The sequence below is a fragment of the Pseudophryne corroboree genome, chromosome 12 (assembly GCF_028390025.1).
Source record: "Pseudophryne corroboree isolate aPseCor3 chromosome 12, aPseCor3.hap2, whole genome shotgun sequence".
Classification (NCBI taxonomy): Eukaryota; Metazoa; Chordata; class Amphibia; order Anura; family Myobatrachidae; genus Pseudophryne; species Pseudophryne corroboree.
This window is the reverse complement of record NC_086455.1, coordinates 60,881,843-60,900,899: the sequence shown is the minus strand read 5'-3', so window position 1 is coordinate 60,900,899 and position 19,057 is coordinate 60,881,843. Positions and strand designations below refer to the sequence as shown.

The following is a 19,057-nucleotide window of genomic DNA, read 5'->3' as shown; positions in this document are numbered from 1 at the left end:
TCTGAGATGTTACTGTCCCAGCCTAATCAATCTTATTGACACAAACATATTATGTAATGATAAAAATAATAAAGGAAGGAAATATAATATTGTAGAGAATATATTACTAAAGAAAACAGGCATACGACAGTTGTTCGTTCAAACCATTAGGATGCAACACCCCCAAATATGTTATCCATTTTGTCTCCATTTGGAGTAGTTTGGACGACCGATCTCCACCCCTAATGTTGTTAGGGATGTGATCGATCATTCTGTATCGTATACTATTAATGGGGTGTTTATAAGTAGCAAAGTGTCTTGCTACGGGTTGTTCACTGCTGCCCGTTTCTAGTGCTTTTCTTATGGCCGACCTATGACAGGTCATTCTCTCTTTGAATTTTTATCATTACATAATATGTTTGTGTCAATAAGATTGATTAGGCTGGGACAGTAACATCTCAGACAATCAGGGTTCTCTCTGTTTGTCTGTATAAATATGATTGCAGCATATTAAGAAATTATGAGGAACTGTCTCTGTTACCATTTGGGTTATTAATAATGTATCCATATATGTATACTGCATGTAGTAATATGCATGTGTACTATTGGTGAGAACTTTATCGTGACTTTCCATTTCTGCAAGTAGATTGCAATGATTGTTTTTATGTACGCTTCTGGTTACCATGGTGATGGTTTCTTCTTTCAGTGCGCTGACGGCACTATCACGTCATTTCCGTCCGCCCGACCGGAAGTTCGGGTCCGGACTGTTTTTCGAACATGCACGCGGGGGTTCTATAAAGGTAAGATGATTTTAATGCATTTTCAAATAAAGCCTGACGACAGTGGACTACCACTGAAACGTTGCAAAACAGCGACTGATGTCCTTTTGATCTGTTGTAATTATGCTGTGAGTGCCACGTCTTTGGTCCTGTGTATGTTATATTCACGGAGGCACCAGCACTTCTATATTTGAGCATTGTGGAGTGCCTATCCTTGCATCTTTATATATATATATATATATATATATATATATATATATATATATATTTATTTTCATAGTACTCCCAGCTCCGGCACTCCCCCAGGTGAATCAGAAGATACTTTGCCGGGTGCCCTCCAACACTTAGTCATCCAGGCTAGGTGCTTGTTACATATTTCTCCAACGGCAGCACTCCGGACTTGTAAGAATTACTCAGAGTCAGCTGTATAAAGCAACGTTTCATCGCTCTGCGGCGCTTTTATCGAGCCGTACGGCTTGATAAAAGCGCCGCAGAGCGCTGAAACGTTGCTTTATACAGCTGACTGAGTAATTCTTACAAGTCCGGAGTGCCGCCGTTGGGGATTATATATATATATATATATATATATATATATATATATACCAGTTTGATGAGAGAGGAGTGCCGGTCCAGAAGAGAGAGATAGAGATATATATATATATATATATATATATATATATATATATATATATATATATATATATATATACACACATACATACATACACACATACACATACTTTTTTTCTTATTTCATTGGAGACATTGGGGCTGATTGAAACAGCCACAAGAGCATGGGTACGGCTTTCTGGTGTTTTGTGGGCTATTTCATCAGCAGCAGATATTTGCTTGAAGAAGTTACCACAGTGGGTGCAGCTAATTGTATCAGCCTCATTTTACGCTGCACCGCTGGAATATACACCCAGATTAACGCAACAGAAAACATAATATAATATACAATATAACAACCATGGGGGCTGAGGGGACTCTAGTACTGCATTATTTAACATTTATATAATGCTATACATAGCTTCTCATATGTACAAGATGGATTTATATGCCTCTGCCTAATCCACCATATCTGTGCAAGAAACTAGCTACGGCATTGGAGGCAAAAGACAAAATCACGCCACAATATTATAAGTGAGACCATTCCGTGTTATAACAGGAGCATGTAAACACTCAGTTTTGAGAAAGCTTTCATCTTTTTTATTAACTAGGAATCCGCAAACCCTTGATACAAAAATACAAAATTGGGGAAAAAGTTGCGTATATTTCTACATAATCGCGCCACACGCCAGCTACCCAATTCTTCATTTCTAATTCCTGATTTTCCCGTTTGTGACTTATTATATTACCTTTTGTGCGAAGCATTGGTTCACCAGAACGGTCCTTTTATGTAATACATGTAAGCACTGAACATCCAGCTTACACACAAGCTTGTGCAATAGCAGTCATTTTTTATTTCCGTTTGAATATACACACAAGCAGAGCAGTGGCTAAATTAATACCTGGTCCTCCCAGAGAGGATTTGCAGATGATACGGGGACTCGGACCCAGGGAGATAATAGCATTGTACCCTTATGTGCTAGGAAGACTCTGCAGCTTGTTTAACGGACTGTTCGGCTTCTCTGATACAGTCTCTGATATCAGCCCAGTTTCTGTGTGATGGGATGATGTAAATAGAAGAGGATTTATGACACGGATGTCAATACCAAGGTTGCAGTCAAGGCAGGGAAATAAATGTTTGCAGATGTGCTTATTCTGCAGAAAAGTAAAGTGCAGGCTTTGCAAACAGAGCGCAAAAATACAAGAAAACAACGAGAGACCGTTTCCATTCTGCTAAAATAGTTTTCATCGACAAGTGTCATTGCCAACAATGTAATTAAGCTCTGTTTGTTTTAATTAAATGGTACCTGCTTTGTGTACACTACGTAATGGAAAGCTTCCTTTCTATAAAAGTTGTGTGCATAGCACAACATCTGCCAAACATGCAAAGGCCTCGGGTATTCTTGTTTTGCGTTGTTGTTATCAATATTTTTTATTGAAAGATTTTTATTTTTTTAAAAGGAGTTAAAAAAGATAAAAAGGAAACCGTAGGAAAAAGCAGTCCAAAGATCTTGCTAGTGCCGCATATGCATAAGCGTAGCGTTTCACGGAGACTCAGGCCGGTATCAAATCAGCCCCGTTAACTTTCTCCCCATTAAATTACTACAGCTAATTGGATACCGGTCTGCATTATATCATTATATATCAGTCCAGTAAAGCCTCCATTTTAGTAAACGTATGCTGTGGATACACTCGAAAGTACCCACACTGTATCGAATTGCTATACAAATCCAACAGTTGATACAGTATTATGCTATGTTTGAAATTTTCCTTCTTTTCTCACATATTTGACCTGGCTTGTCTCAATTGCCGTCTTGAAGACGAAGCTGCATATCTGCCACGCTTATCCTGTGGTAATCTCACTCATTTACCACCCGACAGCCTCTGGATCATAGACTGTAACTTGTTTCCAAACAGCAGTGACCCCTCATAAGGGAGCGTAACTAATCTGTTCTTGGAAAGGGTATCTGCTGCCCATGACCGAAACCACAGAGCCCTTCTGGCCATAACACCTGAGGTCATAGACTTAGTTGAGAACTCCAAAACATCAAGCGAAGTTTCAGAGGTAATCCACTGCTCTTTGTATGATATTTAAATTCTTTAAAAGATAATCTCTATAAATCTTGTTTTGCACATCTGTTTGCATAGTAGAGCACCACAGTCTCAAGGCCCTGGACACAGAGGCTATAGCCACACCAGACTTCAAGGAAATGGATGTAGAAATATGCAACTTCTTTAAGGCAGTCTCCATTTTCTTATCCATTGAATCCTTCAATACAGCACCATCCTCAAGAGGTATTGTAGTTCTAGTAGTTACCTCCGCCACCGGTGCGTCTACTTTAGGAATATTACACCAAGTAAGAAAATCCTCATTGATAATCGGATACATACGGTTAATCCTCTTAAAGCTGCCCACCCTTTTATCCAGCTGCTGCCATTCCTTACGAATAATGTCCTTCACCACCTTATGCACAGGAAAAGGACCTAGCTTTCTTTGACCTGTCCTCAAAAAAGGGATCTTGCTCGCTCTCCTGAACAGCTTCCTTATTCTTCATTGTCTTGTAAATATTTTTCAACATGACGTCCACCAACTCAGAATTAAATGATCTGTCATCCTCCTGGACCTCTCCAGATTCTGCGCTGGAGTCCCTATCATAATCATCTTGCGACAACAAATCTGGAGATGCTTCATAATCATAATCCAGACTGGATTGTGACCAAGAACGCTTAGATCCCTGTATAAATTCATCCTTGGTCACAAAAGATTTCTTCATCCATTCCATAAATTCAGCCAGCTGATCAGATGATTTTACTGGAGGTGCAGGCCACACTGCAAAAAAATAAGAATTTACTTACCGATAATTCTATTTCTCGGAGTCCGTAGTGGATGCTGGGGTTCCTGAAAGGACCATGGGGGATAGCGGCTCCGCAGGAGACAGGGCACAAAAGTAAAGCTTTTACAGGTCAGGTGGTGTGTACTGGCTCCTCCCCCTATGACCCTCCTCCAGACTCCAGTTAGGTACTGTGCCCGGACGAGCGTACACAATAAGGGAGGATTTTGAATCCCGGGTAAGACTCATACCAGCCACACCAATCACACCGTACAACTTGTGATCTAAACCCAGTTAACAGTATGATAACAGAGGAGCCTCTGAAAGATGGCTTCCTAAACAATAACCCGAATTAGTTAACAATAACTATGTACAAGTATTGCAGATAATCCGCACTTGGGATGGGCGCCCAGCATCCACTACGGACTCCGAGAAATAGAATTATCGGTAAGTAAATTCTTATTTTCTCTATCGTCCTAAGTGGATGCTGGGGTTCCTGAAAGGACCATGGGGATTATACCAAAGCTCCCAAACGGGCGGGAGAGTGCGGATGACTCTGCAGCACCGAATGAGAGAACTCCAGGTCCTCCTTTGCCAGGGTATCAAATTTGTAAAAATTTACAAACGTGTTCTCCCCTGACCACGTAGCTGCTCGGCAGAGTAGTAATGCCGAGACCCCTCGGGCAGCCGCCCAAGATGAGCCCACCTTCCTTGCGGAATGGGCCTTAACAGATTTAGGCTGTGGCAGGCCTGCCACAGAATGTACAAGTTGAATTTTGTTACAAATCCAACGAGCAATCGACTGCTTAGAAGCAGGTGCACCCAACTTGTTGGGTGCATACAGTATAAACAGCGAGTCAGATTTTCTGACTCCAGCCGTCCTTTAAATGTATATTTTTAAGGCTCTGACAACGTCCAACAACTTGGAGTCCTTCAAGTCGTCTGTAGCCGCAGGCACTACAATAGGCTGGTTCAGGTGAAACGCTGATACCACCTTAGGGAGAAAATGCGGACGCGTCCGCAGCTCTGCCCTATGTCGAATGGAAAATTAAATAAGGGCTTTTATAAAACAAAGCCGCCAGTTCAGATACTCTCCCGGCCGAAGCCAGGGCCAGTAACATAGTCACTTTCCATGTGAGATATTTCAAATCCACCTTCTTTAGTGGTTCAAACCAATTTGATTTGAGGAAATCTAAAACTACATTTAGATCCCACGGTGCCACCTTAGGCACCACAGGAGGCTGTATATGCAGTACTCCTTTGATAAAAATCTGGACCTCAGGGACTGAGGCCAATTCTTTTTGGAAGAATATTGATAGGGCCGAAATTTGAACCTTAATAGATCCCAATTTGAGACCCATAGACAATCCTGATTGCAGGAAATGTAGGAAAACGACCCAGTTGAAATTCCTCCATCGGAGCACTCCGCTGCTCGCACCACGCAACATATTTTCGCCAAATACGGCGATAATGCTTCGCGGTGACTTCCTTCCTTGCCTTTATCAAGGTAGGAATGACTTCTTCTGGAATGCCTTTTCCTTTTAGGATCTGGCATTCAAAACGCCATGCCGTCAAACGCAGCCGCGGTAAGTCTTGAAAAAGACAAGTACCCTGCTGAAGCAGGTCCCTTCTCAGAAGTAGAGGCCACGGATCGTCCGTGACCATCTCTTGAAGTTCCGGGTACCAAGTCCTTCTTGGCCAATCCGGAGCCACTAGTCTTACTCCACTTTGCCGTATAATCCTCAATACCTTTGGTATGAGAGGCAGAGGAGGAAACACATATACCGACTGGTACACCCAAGGTGTTACCAGCGCGTCCACAGCTATTGCCTGCGGATCTCTTGACCTGGCGCAATACCTGTCCAGTGTTTTGTTGAGGCGAGACGCCATCATGTCCACCATTGGTTTTACCCAACGGTTTAATAGCATGTGGAAAACTTCTGGATGAAGTCTCCACTCTCCCGGGTGAAGGTCGTGTCTGCTGAGGAAGTCTGCTTCCCAGTTGTCCACGCCCGGGATGAATACTGCTGACAGTGCTATCACGTGATTCTCCGCCCAGCGAAGGATCCTGGCAGCTTCTGCCATTGCCCTCCTGCTTCTTGTGCCGCCCTGTCTGTTTACATGGGCGACTGCCGTGATGTTGTCCGACTGGATCAACACCGGTCTTCCTTGAAGCAGAGGTTCCGCCTGGCTTAGAGCATTGTAGATTGCTCTTAGTTCCAGAATGCTTATGTGAAGAGACTTTTTCAGGCTCGACCACACTCCCTGGAAATTTCTTCCCTGTGTGACTGCTCCCCAGCCTCTCTGGCTGGCACCCGTGGTCACCAGGATCCAATCCTGCATGCCGAATCTGCGGCCCTCCAATAGATGAGCCTCCTGCAACCACCACAGAAGGGATACCCTTGTCCTCGGCGACAGGGTTATCCGCAGGTGCATCTGAAGATGCGACCCTGACCATTTGTCCAACAGATCCCTTTGCATGGAATCTGCCGAAAGGGATTGCTTCGTAAGAAGCTACCATTTTTTCCCAGGACTCTTGTGCATTGATGTACAGACACCTTTCCTGGTTTTAGGAGGTTCCTGACCAGGTCAGATAACACCTTGGCTTTTTCTTCGGGAAGAAAAACCTTTTCTGAACTGTGTCCAGAATCATCCCCAGGAACAGCAGACGAGTTGTCGGCATTAATTGGGATTTTGGAATATTCAGAATCCATCCGTGCTGCTTTAGCACCTCTTGAGATAGTGCTAAACCCATCTCTAGCTGTTCTCTGGACCTTGCCCTTATTAGGAGATCGTCCAAGTATGGGATAATTAATACGCCTTTTCTTCGAAGAAGAAATATTATCTCGGCCATTACCTTTGTAAAGACCCGAGGTGCCGTGGACAAACCAAACGGCAGCGTCTGAAACTGATAGTGACAGTTTTGTACAACGAACCTGAGGTACCCCTGGTGTGAGGGGTAATTGGAACGTGGAGATACGCATCCTTGATGTCCAAGGATACCCTAAAGTCCCCTTCTTCCAGGTTCGCTATCACTGCTCTGAGTGACTCCATCTTGAACTTGAACTTCTTTATGTACAGGTTCAAGGACTTCAGATTTAGAATAGGCCTTACCGAGCCATCCGGCTTCGGTACCACAAAAAGAGTGGAATAATACCCCTTCCCTTGTTGTAGAAGAGGTACCTTGACTATCACCTGCTGAGAATACAGCTTGTGAATGGCTTCCAAAACCGTCTCCCTTTCTGAGGGGGACGTTGGTAAAGCAGACTTCAGGAAACGGCGAGGTGGCTCTGTCTCTAATTTCAACCTGTACCCCTGAGATATTATCTGCAGGATCCAGGGATTTACCTGCGAGTGAGCCCACTGCGCGCTGTAATTCTTGAGACGACCGCCTACCGCCCCCGAGTCCGCTTGCGAAGCCCCAGCGTCATGCTGAGGCTTTTGTAGAAGCCGGGGAGGGCTTCTGTTCCTGGGAAGGAGCTGCCTGTTGCTGTCTCTTCCCTCGTGGCAGATATGAATAGCCCTTTGCTCTCTTATTTTTAAAGGAACGAAAAGGCTGCGATTGAAAGGTCGGTGCCTTTTTCTGTTGGAGAGTGACTTGAGGTAGAAAGGTGGATTTCCCGGCCGTAGCCGTGGCCACCAAATCCGATAGACCGACCCCAAATAACTCCTCTACGCATCGCCTGTCCACTGTCGTGTCCATAAAGCTCTTCTGGCCGAAATGGACATAGCACTTACCCGTGATGCCAGTGTGCAGATATCTCTCTGTGCATCACGCATATAAAGAAATGCATCCTTTATTTGTTCTAACGACAGTAAAATATTGTCCCTGTCCAGGGTATCAATATTTTCGATCAGGGACTCTGACCAAACTACCCCAGCACTGCACATCCAGGCAGTCGCAATAGCTGGTCGTAGTATAACACCTGCATGTGTGTATATACCTTTTTGGATATTTTCCATCCTCCTATCTGATGGATCTTTAAGTGCGGCCGTCTCAGGAGAGGGTAACGCCACTTGTTTTGATAAGCGTGTTAGCGCTTTGTCCACCCTAGGAGGTGTTTCCCAGCGCTCCCTAACCTCTGGCGGGAAAGGGTATAAAGCCAATAACTTCTTTGAAATTAGCAGTTTTTTATCGGGGCACCCCACGCTTCATCACACACGTCATTTAATTCTTCTGATTCGGTAAAAACTACTGGTAGTTTTTTCACACCCCACATAATACCCTGTTTAGTGGTACCTGTAGTATCAGCTAAATGTAACATCTCCTTTATTGCCAAAATCATATAACGTGTGGCCCTTTTGGAAAATACGGTTGATTCGTCACCTTCACTACCGGAATCAGTGCCTGTGTCTGGGTCTGTGTCGACCGACTGAGGCAAGGGGCGTTTTACAGCCCCTGACGGTGTTTGAGGCGCCTGGACAGGCACTAAGTGAGTGTCCGGCCGCCTCATGTCGGCAAACGACTGCTTAAGCGAGTTGACGCTATCCCGTAATTCCACAAATAAGGCATCCATTCTGGTGTCGACCCCCTAGAAGGTGACATCCTCATATTTGGCAATTGCTCCGCCTCCACACCAATAACGTCCTCATACATGTCGACACACACGTACCGACACACAGCAGACACACAGGGAATGCTCTATACGAAGACAGGACCCACTAGCCCTTTGGGGAGACAGAGGGAGAGTCTGCCAGCACACACCAAAAAGCGCTATATATGACAGGGATAGCCTTATGATTAAGTGCTCCCTTATAGCTGCTTTTATATTAATATATTGCCATTTATTTTGCCCCCCCTCTCTGTTATACCCTGTTTCTGTAGTGCAGTGCAGGGGAGAGACCTGGGAGCCTTCCTGACCAGCGGAGCTGTGACAGAAAATGGCGCCGTGTGCTGAGGAGATAGGCCCCGCCCTTTTCCGGCGGGCTCGTCTCCCGCTATTTAGTACATTTAGGCAGGGGTAAATATCTCCATATAGCCTCTGGGGCTATATGTGAGGTATTTTTAGCCTTTTTAAAGGTTTACATTTGCCTCCCAGGGCGCCCCCCCCCAGCGCCCTGCACCCTCAGTGACTGCCGTGTGAAGTGTGCTGAGAGGAAAATGGCGCACAGCTGCAGTGCTGTGCGCTACCTTAAGAAGACTGCAGGAGTCTTCAGCCGCCGATTCTGGACCTCTTCTTGCTTCAGCATCTGTGAGGGGGCCGGCGGCGTGGCTCCGGTGACCATCCAGGCTGTACCTGTGATCGTCCCTCTGGAGCTTCATGTCCAGTAGCCAAGAAGCCAATCCATCCTGCACGCAGGTGAGTTCACTTCTTCTCCCCTCTGTCCCTCGTTGCAGTGATCCTGTTGCCAGCAGGAATCACTGTAAAATAAAAAACCTAAGCTAAACTCTCTAAGCAGCTCTTTATGAGAGCCACCTAGAATTGCACCCTTCTCGGCCGGGCACAAAAATCTAACTGGAGTCTGGAGGAGGGTCATAGGGGGAGGAGCCAGTACACACCACCTGACCTGTAAAAGCTTTACTTTTGTGCCCTGTCTCCTGCGGAGCCGCTATCCCCCATGGTCCTTTCAGGAACCCCAGCATCCACTTAGGACGATAGAGAAATATATTTAAAAAAGACCTAACTAACTGAAAGCAGCATACGTAACCAGTCCTCTATGAGGACTTACCTCGGCTGGACTTTATCAGCCTTCTGGGACACAGGTTCATCCATGCTGCTGACATGAACCCCCACAGCGCTGACATGCATCTCAATTCAGCTTCTTTTAAAAGACAGCCCCTTGACTCCCGTACTAGAAGAAAAGAACCTGTCTATGCCAGGGGAATGGGTCATTAACCCATTGTATGGCTGCCATGAAGTACGTAAAAGAAATATAGATATCACAGCAATATAAATGGTTAACGTACTGGCACGACTGATTTTTCATAGTGTACCCTTACTGAAAATAAAGATACGTGACAGACATACTTGGATTTGTCAAACACCCCATAAAAAGAAATGGAGGAACACATTATAGCTGTGTGTACCCAGCCGACGGCAGTTGTGACGGACTGACATATTGTGCGGTCCGTAGACACTTCACGATGTGGTGAACGGCCGCACAATGTCATTCCCTCACCTCATGGGATCTTCTGGCACAGCTCAGATTGAGCAGTATGTAAGGCTGACCTGAAGATGTGACTGCGGCAGCTACGGGAGCACGCATAGGGGGTAATTCCAAGTTGATCGCAGCAGGATTTCTGATAGTAATTGGGCAAAACCATGTGCACTGCAGGGTAGGCAGATATAACATGTGCAGAAAGAGTTAGATTTGGGTGGGTTATATTGTTTCTGTGCAGGGTAAATACTGGCTGCTTTATTTTTACACTGCAAATTAGATTGCAGATTGAACACACCCCACCCAAATCTAACTCTCTATGCACGTTATATCTGCCTCCCCTGCAGTACACATGGTTTTGCCCAATTGCTTACAAAAATCCTGCTGCGATCAACTTGGAATTACCCCCATAGTGCGTAAACACCGGAAGATTTGTTGTTCTGATCCTTTGGAATCGGACACATTTTTTAAATATCGTCTTGTGTGTACCCAGCCTAAGACAGCCCCTGCTTCTCATTAGGACTCTTCAGAACCTTAGGTGGCTACTTCTGCACAGAGGAAATAACACTATTTTAGCCCATTGGAAGTCTTCTCTGCTGCTGTTACATCAACATCCAAGTCCTACCCGCTAAACTACTTATACTGGGTACATGCAAACATGATGTCATGCAGAAGGGACAAGTATATCTCCTAGCTATCTGGGGTCCGCCAGGCTTCTGCGTTGACAGTCCACAGAACAATAGGTTTTGTATGCAAGTGGAAAATTGCAACGTTCTGAATTGCTGGTCTAACATCATCCTTTAAATATTTTAAATAGTAGGTCACCTCACTGCCTCATCCACAATGCAGGCCTGGTGCGCTTCCAGAAACACCTCCCCATGCAATTGAACAATTTAATCTCTAAAACAAATGTGGTTGTCAGGTTTCTGCCTATTTCGCGAGAATTTACGCTTTAGAATATCTCCATTCATTGTATTTTGTTTTCTAGAGCAACAATCTTGCATATTGTCAGTAAAAACATAATGTATTTATATAAACAAATGTGTGTTCTACAGAGCTCTATACACAATTTCTTTGTGTGTGAATGGTGTGTTAGGGCATTTCTCCATGTCAGCAGCACCTGAAATAAACATATGAGCACTGTTATGTGGTGTGGACATGCAGCAATACGCGATACACTAATTGGGGTTCCCTGTGCTCGGCCAGTGAAAATGACACACAAAAATAAAAATGTTGTGTCAACCTTTATCCATGTCGACTTAATTACAATGTCAACCTTTTGTCCATGTTGACCATTTGGTGTTGACGTATTAACTGTATCTAGACACTGTAGCTTTATTGAACCAAAACCATATGTATACGTACAGACAGTCTTCATAACCCATGCTCCTGAACAGAGGTCATCGCCCAGGTGAATCCAGAGGTGACCAGCCCCTCACCTTGGATACCCCGATCTGATTCTCAGTTGCCCTCAGCTTCCTGTGCCTCTTATCCTGGAGAACCCTACATTTACTCTCAGACCTATGTGATGCACACATAGTATCCGGCCAATAGTGTCCCTTGCTCTGTTGTTTAATGCAGTCACCATGCCCCTAAAATAAACCACATTCATCCCTACTCTCCTTCTTCCTGGATACCCCTCTTCATCACCATGGAGCAGCTAGTCTCCCTGAGCCTGAGGGCAACAGGTCCTTCTCTCCCCCTCACTAATCCCTATCCGCAGACCCCTGCCTCCACTCTCCCCCCTCCGGCGCAGACCCCTGCCTCCACTCTCCCCCCTCCGGCGCAGACCCCTGCCTCCACTCTCCCCCCTCCGGCGCAGACCCCTGCCTCCACTCTCCCCCCTCCGGCGCAGACCCCTGCCTCCACTCTCCCCCCTCCGGCGCAGACCCCTGCCTCCACTCTCCCCCCTCCGGCGCAGACCCCTGCCTCCACTCCCCCCCCTCCGGCGCAGACCCCTGCCTCCACTCTTCCCCCCCCCCCCCCCCTGCAGAGACCCCTGCCCCTACTCCCCCCCCCTGCAGAGATCCCTGCTCCTACTCCCCCCCCCTGCAGAGATCCCTGCTCCTACTCCCCCCCCCTGCAGAGACCCCTGCTCCTTTACCCCCCCCTCCCCTGCAGAGGGCCACTGCTTCTACTCCCCCCCCCCCCCCCCCAAGCAGAGACCCCTGCTCCTACTCCCCCCCCCCTGCAGAGACCCCCGCTCCTACTCCCCCCCCCCCCTGCAGAGACCCCTGCTCCTACTCCCCCCCCCCTGCAGAGACCCCTGCTCCTACTCCCCCCCCCCCCCCCCTGCAGAGACCCCTGCTCCTACAAACCCCCCCCCCCCCTGCAGAGACCCCTGGCCCTACTCTTCCCCACCCACTCCCCTACTCTCTCCCCCAGCCCGAATACCCCTGCCCCTACCCTCTCTCCCCTTGGAGATCCCTGCCCCTACTCGCTCTTCCCTTGCAGAGACCCCTGCCCCTACTCTCTCCCTGGCAGCACACGCCCTCCCGGGAGAGCCCATGGCAGTGATGTGCACAGCCCCGGTACACTTACTGCGCAGCAGCGGGGAGGTCTCCTTCCTCACGTACTTCCCCTGCACCTCGGCCGGTTTGGAAACTACTTTCTTGGTTTTCTTCCTGGATAACATCTCCCCCTCCCCGGCTCCGCTATGCGGCGGCGAGTCCCCGTCTCATGGTATCCGATCTCCGGCTGAGGAGGAGTGACATGCCCCCCTCACCCCCGGGCTCCCTCTGTCGGCGGCACCGGGAACACTGACCGACCTCGCTCTTTCGCGAAGGAGGGGGTCGGTGCGTGCCCGCGAGCAAGAGAGACCGAGACGTGAGCGCGCGGGGCATGTCATCACGTGACACGGCACCAAGAGAAAGGGGAGGAGGATGGAGGGGCGCGTGCATCTCTTTAAACTCCTCGTCCTTTTGCAGTGACGCAATCGACTTTCCCTCGCCCTTATTGGCCAGCTGGAGGAAAGGGGCGTAAGTGTGGTTGAGCGATGACTAGTTATTGATGGTAGGACGTCACTAGTGCATGTGGTTTAGTGGTTATACTTGTAAGTGCCGGTAGGTGGCGTTGTCCAACCTTACTCAGGCAGCTCAGACCAAGCACATTATTATTATTATTATTATTATTATTATTATTATTATTATTATTATTTTATTTTATTTTATTTTGTATTTTTTTTAAGTCGTGTAACTAGTTCTATAAGCAGCAATTTTTTTTTTTTAATAATAAATAAAAATACCCTCATGATTGGCTCAAACACCAGCACAGTGTGCACACACATACAGAGTATGGAACTTAGGTGCTGTGAGGCAGCCATGCTAACCATAGGCTGCATTTACTCTGCTAAGTATTGCTAAAGCAGTCCGTATAGCTGTCTATCAGAGCTGCATAAAAGAACAATTTCGAAAGCTCCAAAGGGTTATTTGGTAACTCATGGCATATTTAGATGGCCTTAGCACATAGTAGCCTAGGGTGTGGATCGTTGGGTCGACAGTAACTAGGTCGGCCACTATTGGTCGACAGTGACTAGGTTGACACATGAAACATACCTCCCAACTTTGATCTTTATAGAAGTGGAACACGAGCGGCAAAGCAACGCACGCTCCCGGAAAGGGGTGTGGCCACAAAAGGGGCGTGGCTTTGCTGTGATGCCGCTATTGTAAGCTACGCCTCCCTTGTCCGTCACTGAAGGGGGTATGCCCAGCGCTCTGTGAGCTTCTGGCATGCCCTCTCTCCCTCTGTCTTCACTGAATAGACGCTGTGCGCATGCACACAGCGTCTATTCACCACTGCTCTGCTAAGCAGGGCAGCGATGACAGGAGCCTCCCAACTGCCTCCTCCCCACCGCGGGACACTGCGGCCCTCGGGTGGGACAGACCCCAAAAAAACGGGACTGTTCCGCGAAAATCGGGACAGTAGGTGTTTGTGTAAGAAGGTAATTTGTACAGACGCAATCGTGTGGATTTGCGAGTAGCTGAAGGGACAATACTACATGAGAATGTTGGGCATTCCGTTCCTGGCTTGATTATGGAGCCGGTTGCGCCAATGGTGAATCAGGAATTTGAAAGGCCACAGATTGTTATACCTGAATTTGGAGAAAATGAGAACATGGAACATGCAGACATTCCAGATGGCAGTCCATCATTATCACCCGCTAGAGTTATACAGACTCCTGCCCAACGAACTTCATCTCCGACTCAACTTCCTGTTTTTACTCGTAGTGGCCGTCATTCACGGCCACCTGACAGACTTGATTTATAGTTTCAAAATAAACAAAGTAATGGAGGACATTGTTAGCATTGTTAGTTATGTTATATCTGCAGCATAAAAAAAAAAAAAAAAAGGAAGATGTTTGTGTAATGTTAATCTAACCTAGTGTTGCCATGTGAGTTATATAGATGTAGCTGCTTGTGATGGGGGTGTGACTTCCTGTCCAGGCTGCCTTGTTCAACATGACTACTTGGAACTAGCATGCAGTGTTTGTCTTCATTTAATACATCTGAAACAGTAGGGAGGTATGCATGAAATAGGTCGACACAGTCATTAGGTCGACATGGAAAAAGGTCAACATGAGTTTTTTTATTGTTTTGGGTCTTCTTTTCTTCGTTAAGTGACCAGGAACCCCAGATAGTGCACTGTGTACCCTCGCTTCGCTCGCCATGCTTGAGGTAACTATTCCCAAACGTAGCCCACGTGGATCGTAAAGTTTGAAAAAGGTTTTTTAAAAATGTAAAAAACTCATGTAAACCTTTTTATGTGTCGACCTATACCATGTCGACCTAGTTACCATGTCGACATAATGTCTGTCAACCTAACGAGTGTCGACCTAAGTGTTGTCAACCTAAAGACCGGGTATTGTAGCCTATAGGCTTCAAATCCTTCTCTTGTAAATAGCACTTGCACATCCGTGGCTCAATGGCTGTGCATGCGTAACAGCAGTATCAAGATAACTGCTTTAGAATGTGACCAATAAACCTTGCAGGGTGCTAGCTTAAAATACTTCTAAAGGTGGGTACACATGGTACTATGTGTACCCACCAATGCGTTGGACGCTCCTCGGCCCGACATATCGGGCGGCCATACACACGGAGCGATCCGCTGCACGACCACCCAACATATCATACTTGCCTACTCAACCGGAATGGCCGGGAAGCTCCCGAAAATCGCGTGGAACTCCCGGCCCCCAGTAGAAGTGGGCAATTCTCCCACATCAATCTCCCCACCTCCTGCACCCCCAATTTCTTTAGCTGACCCCCAGGGCGATGACGTGATTCGAGCTAAATCTTGTCATCGTAGCCTGGCCCCCTCCTTTACAATGCCTGTAATGTGGGCATTGCAAAGCGGTGGGCGGGGCTACAATGACGTGATTGCATCGCCACGCCCGGAACTGCCTACTCCACGCCCCTGGACCGCCCACTCTTGTGCAACCTGGCTGCTCCCTCCCGGAAGGAGCAACCAGTAAGTAGGCAAGTCTGCCCACTATGCCACACCACTAGCCCCCCAGAATTTGCAAACCCTTCTGTAGCATGCTGGGGGCCACCCATCGCAGGGCAAGGCTGCCTAGCATGCTAACTCCCTCCCCACAGCTGCGATCGCAATCCGTTTGTGATGCGATCGTAATCGGATTGCGGTCGGAGCAATTGTGGATGACCCCCTGCAGCCGCAGCTAGACTGCGTATGCAGGTGGTCTGCCGACATTATTCCCATTGAGCGACATCACACAGCCACCCCAAAAATAGAGCCGACCTGCACCCTTTTTCTCCGCATCACCGTAACGACACCCCCCCAATGTTAATCAAAGTGTGGTCACATCCTTCCACGATGCAATCGCACTTTGCGTGCGCGGCACATGTGCAGTGTGCCAAAAATCGCTTGATTATGATTTTCGTTGTACTGCATTAAATAACCCCCATAGCCCAGATTCCCCACCCTGTGGATTTACAGTTTTAAGCCTCCTACACAGCTGTTTCTGCTTCAGTGAATGATTGTGTTTTAAGCTACATATGAAAATGATGATCATTATCACCTGTTTGGTTAATCATACACCTGACTACGGGGGTCATTCCGACTCATTTGCACGCTGCGGTTCATTGCTGCGGTGCGAACAGGTCGGAACTGCGCACGCGCGGTGGCCGCATTGTGCAGGCGCATCGTTGCTCGGCGACGGCCGTTACCGGGCAGCGATGCCGCGTACGAAGAAAGCTGTTGCAGCAGTGACCGCAAGAAGATTGACGGGAAGAAGGCGTTTCCCGGACATGGAGATCCGAACGCAGGCGTGTCCAGGCGTTTGGAGGGCGGATGTCAGTCTGACGTCAATTCCGGGACCTTCATCGCTGGATCGATCGCACAGGGAAAGTAACTGCAGGGCTAGTCTTGTTTTACACAAAACTTTTTTAGCATAGCAGGGCTGCACAAGCGATCGCAGCCCTGCCATGCTAAAATACACTCCCCCATAGGCGGTGTCTAGTTGATCGCACGAGCAGCAAAAAGTTGCTATGTGCGATCAAGCTCGGAATGACCCCCTTTGGGCCTAATTCAGAATTGATCGCAGCAGCAAATGTGTTAGTTTATGGGCAAAACCAGAGCCGGTCCTAGGCATAGGCAAAGTAGGCAAATGCCTAGGGATTCTGGCATGGCTAGGGGCACCAGCAGCTTCTGCTGATTAAAATGATATGTGGCATGCCTATATTATGTGTGTAGCATTTCGTATGCAGATACAGCCACAGTCGCACACAGAATATAGGCATGCTGCATATCATTTTAATCAGCAGAAGCTGCTTGTGAATCCTAGCCGCATAGCAATGCGAATAAGATGCATTTTCATCAAACAAGGCGCCCAGTGTTAACAGTGCTGCCAGCTGACTCACACCAGGCATCTCCTGCTGCATGGCGCATTGAGGCAAGATATATAAGGACACATCTGTATCCAAGCAGAGGCAGAGGTCACAGTGTTATCGGCCATGTAAGTGCTGTGTGCGGGTGAGTTGGTTGTGCAGTAGTGTTCGGCATATGTGTAATGGGCATTATGCGTGTTGTGTATAAATGCATATGTGTAAGAGGCACTATGTGTGTCATGTGTATAAGGGCATTAATAATGTGCGGCATATGTGTAAGGCCATCTATGTGTGTATAAGGGCATTAATAAAGGTTGGAATAATGTGTAAGGTGCGTTATCTTTATAAGGACATTAATAATGTGTTTATTATGTGTTAGGGGCATTACTGTGTGGTATTATGTGTATAAAGGCATTACTAATGTGTGGCATTATGTGTATAAGGTGCTCTACTGTGTGGTGTTACGTATAGAAAGGGCACTATTGTGTGGTGTAATGTGAATAAAGAGCAATATGGTGTGGTGTAATGTGAATAAGGGACCAGTAACGTATATAAGGTAAAGTGGTACTACTGTGTGATGTAACGTAAAGAAGGGACACTATCGCATGATAAAATATGAATAAAGTTGCACTACTGTGTGGTGTAATTTGAATTGGGGGCACTATTGTGTGTCCACACCCCTTCCCAGCAAGAACTCTCCCCTTTTTGAGCTGTGCGCCAAATGTGGGCACCGTTCCTATTTTTAATATAGGGGGTAGGAACACCAACATAAGGACTGCAATGGGTGAGTGGTGATGGTGCTGGGAAAGGGGTGCAGGGTCAGAGGCGGAACTAGCAGCAGTGCTAGGGGGCACCAGACAAAATCTTGCCTAGGGCATCATATTGGTTAGGGCCGGCTCTGGGCAAAACCATGTGCACTGCAGGAGGTGCAGATATAACATGTGCAGAGAGAGTTAGATTTGGGTGGGGTGTGTTCAAACTGAAATCAAAATTGCAGTGTAAAAATAAAGCAGCCAGTATTTACCCTGCACAGAAACAATATATCCCACCCAAATCTAACTCTCTCTGCAAATGTTATATCTGCGACATCTGCAGTGCACATGGGGGGGGGGGGGGGGTCATTCCAAGTTGATCGCACGGTAGCTGTTTTTAGCTGCCGTGTGATCAGATAGTCGCCGCCTATGGGGGAGTGCTGTGATCGCCAAGCTATGCAAAAACATTTTGTGCAGTTTAGGAGTAGGTACTGACTTACTCACCCACTGCGATCACTTCAGCCTGTCAGGTCCCGGAATTGACGTCAGACATCCGCCCTCCAAACGCCTGGACACACCTGCGTTCAGATCACCACTCCCCGAAAACGGTCAGTTGACGCCCAGATCCGCCTCCTGCCTGTCAATCTTCTTGTGGCCGCCGCTGTGAAGTCTTCGTAGTTCTTGTCGTTGCCCAGTGACATTTGCATGAAACAGCACTGAGCTAAATAGGAAATACACTGAAGCAGAGGCGGATTTAGGCCTTATGGGGCCCTAAACAAGACACCAATTTGGGGCCCCATATACAAAGCACTATGGGGGTCATTCCGAGTTGTTCGCTCGCAAGCTGCTTTTAGCAGCTTTGCACACGCTAAGACGCCGCCTACTGGGAGTGAATCTTAGCTTATCAAAATTGCGAACGAAAGATTAGCAGAATTGCGAATAGACACTTCTTAGCAGTTTCTGAGTAGCTCCAGACTTACTCGGCATCTGCGACCAGTTCAGTCAGTTTCGTTCCTGGTTTGACGTCACAAACACACCCAGCGTTCGCCCAGACACTCCTCCGTTTCTCCAGCCACTCCCGCGTTTTCCCAGAAACGGCAGCGTTTTTTCGCACACACCCATAAAACGGCCAGTTTCCGCCCAGAAACACCCACTTCCTGTCAATCACA

The 19,057-nt window shown here is 47.3% G+C and overlaps 1 protein-coding gene across 4 annotated transcripts in view; it reads right to left on the bottom strand.

Moving 5' to 3' along the window:
- SAV1 (salvador family WW domain containing protein 1) overlaps nucleotides 1–13,172 on the bottom strand; it is a 38,927-nt gene extending 25,755 nt beyond the window's left edge. Inside the window, exons 1-2 of one of the 4 annotated variants that reach the window (XM_063947552.1) lie at nucleotides 12,839–12,927; nucleotides 2,117–4,197 (exon numbers count right to left, since the gene is read on the bottom strand). In XM_063947552.1, coding sequence (XP_063803622.1) covers nucleotides 2,117–2,132 — 16 coding nt within the window. In that variant the 5' untranslated portion in view covers nucleotides 2,133–4,197; nucleotides 12,839–12,927. Of the gene's footprint in view, nucleotides 1–2,116; nucleotides 4,198–9,868; nucleotides 9,948–11,662; nucleotides 11,914–12,838 lie in introns of those variants that run through there. The other 3 variants (XM_063947553.1, XM_063947551.1, XM_063947554.1) reach the window with 3 other exon arrangements.
- Between the last annotated feature and the right edge of the window lie 5,885 nt (nucleotides 13,173–19,057).